At 36.9% G+C, this 8,804-nt stretch overlaps 1 protein-coding gene across 1 annotated transcript; it reads right to left on the minus strand.

Moving 5' to 3' along the window:
* Positions 1-2,961: 2,961 nt before the first annotated feature.
* LOC124371782 lies at positions 2,962-4,748 on the minus strand. Its single transcript, XM_046830126.1, has 2 exons — positions 3,418-4,748; positions 2,962-3,155 (listed from the first exon to the last, which is right to left on the minus strand). Exon 1 carries the CDS (start codon positions 4,653-4,655, stop codon positions 3,420-3,422), a length of 1,236 nt encoding a protein of 411 aa, XP_046686082.1. The 5' UTR covers positions 4,656-4,748; the 3' UTR covers positions 2,962-3,155; positions 3,418-3,419.
* Positions 4,749-8,804: the final 4,056 nt, after the last annotated feature.

The raw sequence follows: 8,804 nt of genomic DNA on the forward strand, positions 1-8,804 counted from the left end.
TGTTCCAACCAAATACTATTAAAAATTTCCAGGATCATATTTAGAGCATTTGCAGGAAAGTATTTGTGTGGCGTGATGACCACACGTAATTCAATTTTAAACGTTCTCGGGTTCTAACTCGGACACGGAGATGGAAACTAGTCCGGATCAATCAGGTTGTTGTAATAAAAATGCTCTCCTCGGTTGGCCAAAATAAAACAATTTACTTTATTGTGAAAACAATTTGAGTTTTATTACATAATTTAAAACCAGTTCAACAGTTACAAATTTAGAACGGGAGAGAGCAAGAGAGCGATTTCACGCGAACTTGACGCGTTCAAAAAACCCGGCACGACTGCCACTCAGCACACTGAACTCCAGGGAGCAGCGTTGTACCAGACGCTACCTCAGCAAAATTCCTGCTTGTCTACCACCCAGTAACTGCGCAGCTGCTCTCAGTATGGAAAGTTACCAGGCTTACTGGTGACAGACCTAGACTTACAATTCATGTGTTGAATTAACTATATATCTTCTCCACCTGCACTGCTTAACCTAATACGTCTGACTGCATATATTCATTACTCGTTACTACAACTAGATGTTATGCTGAATAAAAATAAAATACAGGGTTTTCATAAATGAATGGTACAATTTAAACATAAAATAAAAAGAGAACAGTACGAAGTACATTAAAAATATTTATTTCATTAGAATCCTCGTTAAAAACAATTTTATACTGATACATTTAGTACATTTCAATGTGTCCACCACCGATAGCTCTGCAGACATCTAATCTATGGTCGATCTCGGCCCATACACTGTGCAGCATGTCTCTTGTAACCGATGATACTGCCTCATAAATCCTTTCCTTTAAATGAGCTAAATCACGGATCTTCTGAGAATAAACAATGTTTTTCACGTATCCCCACAAAAAAAAAATCGCATGGAGTCAAATCCGGGCTTCTAGGAGGCCATGCTATTGGGCCACCTAGACCTATCCATCTTTGTCCAAACTTGTCATTCAAAGCATCCCGAATAAAGTCCTTATAATGGGGTGGCGCACCATCTTGTTGAAAATACACCATATTGACATTATAAAACTCGTCAATTTGAGGAAAACAAAAATTTTATAGCATGTCCAGATACACATTACCATTAAGACTTTTCTCGGCAAAGAAAAAAAGGTCCAATTACTTTGTTTTTAGTCAGTCCACACCAGACGTTTACTTTTGGTGTGTCTCGGATTATTTCTATGATCTCATGAGGATGTTCAGAACCCCAAATTCGAACGTTGTGTCTATTAACACACCCGTTAACATGAAAAGTTGCCTCATCTGTAAACATAACATCATTTAAAAATGATTCATTTTCTTCAATCTGATTTAAGATGTAAGTTGCATACTCCACACGTTTATTTTTATCATTCGGTTTGATCCCATGCAACAGTTGAACTTTATAGGCATGAAAATGCAGCCTTTTATGTAAAATTTTATGCAGAGTTTTCACTGGGATTCCAAGCTCCAGACTCCGACGTGGAAGAGATTTCTGTGGACATCTAAGACAAGATTCTCTAACGTTTTGAATTGTTACCTCTGATACAGTCGGTCTCCCAGAAGACTTCCGTTTTTGTACCGATCCAGTTTCTTCGAATTGTTTACTCCAACGCGTAATGTTGTTTCTATGAGGTGGATCTTTGTTAAATAATCTTATAAAAGCCCTTTGCACTAAAACAGAAGACCTTAATTCACTAAACAATAGCACACACTTGGATTTTTCTTGATCAGAAAACATGTTTCTAGATCACAATCAAATGTTTAAGTTATTGCACAATTTAACCAGCAACAATGAAACAGCTGTTTTCTAACACAGAGCAATAAAACTAATTGAGCTGAAGAATTCAGAGGTGCCAACCATATTTTTTCTACCTTGCATAGCAAATTGTTTATAAGAATTCAAAATTGCACCATTCATTTATGAAAACCCTGTATATTACTGATAATTTAATATTTTAAATTGGCTGATTAAGACCGCATACGATGTTACCGGTCTGGTCTTAGAACTATATGCTGGGGGTCGTCACATTTGATCATTTTATAAGTTATACCATCGAGGCCAGGAGATGTATCCTTATTTATTTTAATAGCAATTATTAATTCCTTAAATGTAAAGTTTAGTTCTATTGGATCCTTCACAGGTTCATGTTTTATGTTTATAAATTCTACTTCATTAGCCTGAAGTACATATTCTGGTATTATTTGTTTCATGAAATTTTCACTTAATTCCTTATTGTTATTTATAAATCTTTCATTACCATTAATGTAATGATTGCCTTTCAATTTTCTTACTATGTTCCAAACATATGAACTAGATTTTTTTCCCCTATATCCTGACATGTTTTTTCCCAACCTAAATTTTTAACTAACTGAATTTCTTTTTCTTGCTTTTTCTGCGGTTATTTGATATGTCCGGTAGTTTACTGCACTCATGTGTTTTTTTTAAATAGGTAAAAGATAGTCTTCTTTCTGCTATAGCTTGAGAACAGTTATTTGTCCACAATATTTTTGGAGGAAAACCCTTTTTTATTATTTAATGGTGCTTTAATTTTAGATTGATAGCTCACAGGCCTCTGTGATTATTCTATATAGTGCCTCTAATTTATTTTGGGGGTTAATGTTTTGTAACATATGAAGGGTGCAGGAGAAAAACCAACTTAGTCACAAAACTAAAATTTTTCAGGAGAGCAAAAAACAAAGTTTCAAACGGTCTGTAAAAAAAGAACATAACTTTTTGACCTTAAAAACTGGATCTAGGTTTAGTATAACTGTTTTTTTATAAAATATAAAAAAATTAGCTCATTGCAACAATTAGTTTATTTTTAAAAAATTGTCCCGGTAACAACGCCATGGACTTAGTTGGTTTTTCCCCTGCACACGATGGACTCAATTGGGTTTTCCCCTGTAAATAATGAAACAAACTAGTCAATATTTTTTAACTTCTGGTTTATTATCACATTTGATTGAAAAAAGGACAAAACAAAACTTAGATATATGTAAATATTTGAAAACTGTGAAAGTCTGTCATTTTCATTGGATATGGTCCAACGTCTTTCTTTTAGTTAGCTCCACACACTTTTGGTTACCTCCACTTTAGGTTACATTTTCACTTGAGGTTTCTTCCTAAAACACAATGAAAAAAAACCAAATAATATCCAACTAATAGGATATAGTTTTAATCCTCACAACTGTAAATACTAACAAAAAGAAAATTGTGAATAATTCAATATTTGCAAAGACAAAGTATCTTAGGTTTGTTATTTTTCACAAATAATTTTGTGTTAGAATGTTTTAGGAACATAATTATTTCATTAATCACTGCTAACGGAAAGTTATTGGAAAAAATAGTAAAACAGTTGAATAAGATATAGATTTCAAAACGTACCTTTAAAAGTTAGCTTCTGCAGTCTCATGAGCGGCTACATCAACGGCTGGAACCTCAATCGCTGTTTCATTTCCCACAAAAAGGTTCATGTAATATTCCTTTGAACCTTCTTCTTCGCAAAACTTTAGAAGGACTTTTAGGTCGTTGCACTTTTCCTTTGACAGTGCTAAGGGTGCATTGTAGGATTGTTCAGGCTCAGCCATATGCTCAGGCCTAGGCAAGTTCTTCTTTTTTCTTTGTTTTTCTTCTCTTTCTTTCTCTCTATCATTCTTCTTTATGGATGATGTGAAAAAGGCCCCATTGTATCCGTTCCGATATTCTAAGCTGAGACATTTATCTTGGAAAAATCTAAGTTGTTTTACCGGTCTGACGGCAAAGAGAAACTTATTTTTGTAGTCTTTGGATGCCAAAAACTCTCCCCATTTTTTGAACATTTTCTGTTGGCAAGAAACCACTGTGAAGGGTGATGGTTTTACTCGAGCGTTCTCCAACACAGATCTCCAACCGTCAGGTGTTTCAGCTTTTGCTGTTTTAGGGATTAATCCCATATTTTTGTCATTTTCCATATAAGAGTGTCCTCTTACTGGGAAAGTCACTATAACTTTGTCAAACCGTTTCTCTTCAGTTGTGAGGTAGTGCAACATCTTCATTACAGTGTGGTTCTTATTTTGACCTCCGCATGAATCAGCAAAGATGTAGAGGGTTTTCACTTCCATTGACAGGTAATTTTGGACAAAATCGTACAAAAAAGAGGCAACATCATCAGATCCCTTCTTACCAACAGTCTCGTCATAGGTGTACATGATGGATTCCCCAGTGGACAAGATGTGTACATTGAAGATGTAAAATGTCAACTGTCGTCTAAAATAAACTTCACTAGTGGAGATGTTGGGGGTCGGTAGATTCTTCCCGAAATCAATCGCAATAGCCTCCACTTCATTGCGTAGTTTTGCTGATTTTTTGGCTTTACGTTTCAACTTGTAAAACCAATCTGCCTTAGTAATATGCAGTTTTTGCTCTTCCTCCAGTTTTTTCTTTTCTTCAAGTAGGGATTCTTTTTCTTCAACTGACACTGCAGCAATCTTTCTTTCAATTCCTGAAACCTTTGCATTATTTTCGTCACAAAAACAACATGTGTCAGTTCTTGGGTATCCAAACCCGATATTGAACTCAGTGACAAAGGTGTGTCGAAATGTCTCGTAGGAAATTTCCATGCCTGGGTTCTTATTTAAAAACATTGACAGAAGCTCCTTGACATTTAAATTTTCAGGTAAGTACACTTTGGTACTGTCATGAAGGCTGTAATGAGCCCGTCTACCTTTTAAAGAACAAAAAAAAAGCTCATCATAGCTTCGCGTGTAGCCTCTGGGACTTTACGAGGTCGATTAAAATGTTTTCCTCTGTTATCTACGGGAGATTTACCAGTGGTCATTATTGACTGCTTGATTCTGTGTAGCCTAAAAGGTTTAACACCAAAAAGAGACTGAAAGGCCTTAAAACAAACAGGGATCTCAACGGCAGACTCATCTCTCACAACTCTAACTTTGTATGAAAAAGAACCTTCGTTCATTCTAGCTTGGTTTTCGTCTAGCCGAGGTCTCCTCCGAGAAAACAGGATGCAACGCAATTAGTCCACCCAAGTAGCTGTTTTGAGCATTGGTACCTCCTTCACGCCCTATGTCATTGAATTGTTTAATTAAGGAATTTCTCTCTTCTGGTGTAACTTGTTGAAAAACATTCGTATCGTTTACAACGGCAATCTTCACCCGTTTCATATGAGCAAGCCCGTAGCTTTTTGGCGACATCCCTAACTCTCCCAGTTATTTTTCGTTTTTTCGTAGTTTTTTACTTCACTTACCCTAGTGGCTTCATCATCACTTTCACTTTGCAGCTCACCGTCAATCATTTTCAAGTGATTGGGCACTAAAACACAATATTCACCAACGCTAATTCAAATACGCACACCAAATAAACACTAATAACCTAAAACTTCACTTCAACAGTACAAACTAACACAACAGAGACAATAAGGAGTGTGTTGTTTAGTCTGCTACAGCTGAACCACAGAGTATGGATTGTTTGCGCATGCGCTAAGGTCAGCTGACTGTGGACTCAGTTGCTTTTTCCCCTGAACCAGATGGACTGAGTTAGTTTTTCCCCTGCGGTACAACATTTTAAATGGCTGTATCTTGTAACTCAGTTAGTTATTCTCCTGCAGCTTTTGGCATGTTAAAATATGGACCACAGACTATCGAATGGCATCATAATCTGTAAATCGATTTTTTTGGACTAAGTTGGTTTTTCTCCTGCACCCTTCATATGTATTTTACTTTCTATGGTACTAGTATATAATGGCAGAGCCTAATTAAATTTAAAATAATTATAAAGTGGTACTCTTCTTTGTGAATTTTGAACGATACTTCCCCATTCCTGGTTAAGCCTCGTGGGTTTTTACTCGGGGCCGGTTTTCTCAGTCACCCCTACTATGGATTATTATGGAGTTATCCTGAGTTAGTTCACTTGTACGTTGACTATAACACAAAACCATTATAATATACACAGCCAACAAGTAGCATGTCATGAATGACACCAAACTTAAACTAACAAAAATAAATCATTAAGAAACAGATCCTCAAGAATAGCAAAAAAATTGTTAGCATCTTTCAATAACAGTTTCCAAGATACAATTATCTTAAAATAACAGAAACAGGTTAACTCATTGTATCTTACAATCATTAAATAAAATTCTGTAATCTACTGTTTACATCTTAATTGTTCTTATTATGCTGCTAAGGCATCGACCAAACCATTCTACTGATGACTTAGAGCTTAAAATTAACCTAAGCCAAAAATATTCATATAGAACTCAAAATTAACTTAAAAGAAAACTCACAAACAACTTACAACTTTGCTACATCGGCCAGACTGGAGACGTTACACCGCTTAGTTGGTTGCGCAAGCCAACTAGGCAGTTACGACAAGTTAGTCTAACAATTACTGTTGAACGCATGGTTATCAAGCCAACAATGGGTTACACAGTCCAGAACTTTGAGGTAAAGGTAGGATCAGGGTTAAGGGTATGTTTTGGGTGGCCGGCAGGTCCTTCCTGTGCCCCATGTGGTTGTATGACATGTTTATTTTACTTACGTTTTGTCAATCGCTTAAAATATTAGCCAAATGCCGAAAAATTTTGGAAAATTATATCTCCAAGTCTGCCTGATCAAAACACAAGATCAGTTACAACATTTCACAACAGTACAATTTAACAAATTAAAAACGTTACATATAAAAACATGGTTATATCAACAATCACCAATCTAACATAACTGTATACCTCAATACATCTTCCAGTGTCTCTCTAAAAAAATGTTCTGTGTCTCCTTTAACAACTGTCCCGTGTGCACACATCTCTCGAACACAACTTGACTAGTCAACCACAACTAACACAAATCGATCATTCCTTACTCAAGTCCTTTGAAAGATTATTCTGTCCACAGCATTAACACGAATGTCTGGAGCAATCGGTATGGAGTTTGCCAAGCAAAACTTTCTCACTATACCACAGTGAGTTGAGGAACTCACACTTATTCAGAGTGTCCATTACTCACAGTTACAAAGCTTGTATCACGTCCCGCAGTCGCTCGAGATTAACAACCTCGACTGCCTCCACGTTCTGTTCAACAGCGTTTATCTCAACAGGGTTCACACCCTCTTGGTCTCCTTCAGGACTGTCTAGTGACGTCAGGCCTCTCACTTTTGCGAAGACCTCGGTCAGAGTGGCGGAGCGACGCTGTCGGCGACGGTTCCGGCGACTCGACCACCATGTCCACCATGTCATCACAGACATAAAAAATCTGTAACATATGTACACAAGCATCAGGATTGACACTAACCCAAAACTACCAGCAGCTGCCACTTTTGCAGCATAAAGTTTTCGATTAAACAGAATGTGGGAATTCAGATGACGGACTACGTCCTCCGGACGGTACTCCTTAACAAATAATGTGCCCAGCCGTTCGTTCAGTCCCTGTAGGACTTTCACAGCAGTTTCCTGCTCAGAGCTAAACAGCTCCTTCTCCTCGCTTATGTAAATTTCTTTCACATCTGTAAACACAATTTCACTTATCTATTCTGAGAACACAGAGCTGCGTGAATACGGGCAGGCACCTTGAATTCTTCAGAGACAACATCACACATATCAATTCCTCTAAATTCACCAACCCCCTTCACTACCGCGGTAGTTATATTCAGGGTCCCGTCACTAGTTAAACAGTTCAAAGTCAACCTGTGGTCCTCTGAGGCACTGTATATCCATCGGCTTGGAGTTTTGACAATTACCGGGGATCTTAATTCCAATATTCATTTTTCTACTACAGAGCCTCACTTGCTCGTAATGAAACATCTCAACCGCACAATTTGTTCTCTTGCTTACACTTAACAGGACATTCGATAACGGGCAAACAATCAGTTGTTCTCCTCGACACTCTCGGTCGAACTCCAATTTATTGTACATTGAGTACATCAACCGATCCTTACTGATCAATAATTTTTTGGGTACCAACTTCCCACTGGGTCCATACTTTGAGAGAGGTATCATACACCGGATAGGTAATAATATCATATAATTGGAACATCTTATTATCATTTGAAAGAGGCAACCTCATCACTACCCTTAAGGCGTGATTCGTTGTGTAACTATGAACAAACCACAGCAGAATGAAATTGATGAATATTTTCTAATTTAACAGGTGAATACAATTTAGTCGTTGGAGGTATATAACCTTTTCAATTTCCTTCAAAATTCTTAGATACTCATGAGGTGTCAGCAGGTTACTGTCAAACTTCCCAGCTGCTAAGCTCTCAATTGCTTGATAAAATTTAGTTATCTTTTGCCTTGCATTACTTACTGTTTCTTTAGTATCCGAGAGCGCAGAACTTAACTTCAAATATTCAAAAAGTGTTTTTAACTGATAATGAGCAGCATTCGCTCGTGTTCATGCATATTAGAATGATATTCTTTCAATACAGAAATTACGTTATTTATTGTCTTTGCATGTGATACTATTTCCGCCTGCATATTTGCTAGAACAGTCACCTGCTCCTTAGCTTGATGCACTATTTCCTCGTTGGTGTTGTACAAATAATCCATTTTTCCGTCAATAATTTCTAAATCGCTATTCACAAGTGTACCAAACAGAAACTTTAACACATTACCTCCTGCATCTACTAAACCTCGTTTTCCACGTCTTTGTGGTAACAGTTTTATTAGATCATCAATTTCATTTAGGTATTCACTAACTGACTGCTGTAATAGCACAAATTCGTAACGAAATCCGGCTTCCAATTGAATTAATGGAGAGTGTGAACTCATATTTTCATTAAGTAGT

This window comes from Homalodisca vitripennis, unplaced genomic scaffold, assembly GCF_021130785.1.
Source record: "Homalodisca vitripennis isolate AUS2020 unplaced genomic scaffold, UT_GWSS_2.1 ScUCBcl_1939;HRSCAF=6194, whole genome shotgun sequence".
Lineage (NCBI taxonomy): Eukaryota > Metazoa > Arthropoda > Insecta > Hemiptera > Cicadellidae > Homalodisca > Homalodisca vitripennis.

Coding starts and splice junctions, on each gene's coding strand:
- LOC124371782 (XM_046830126.1), bottom strand. CDS start 4,655: ATGTTTTTAAATAAGAACCCAGGCATGGAAATTTCCTACGAGACATTT.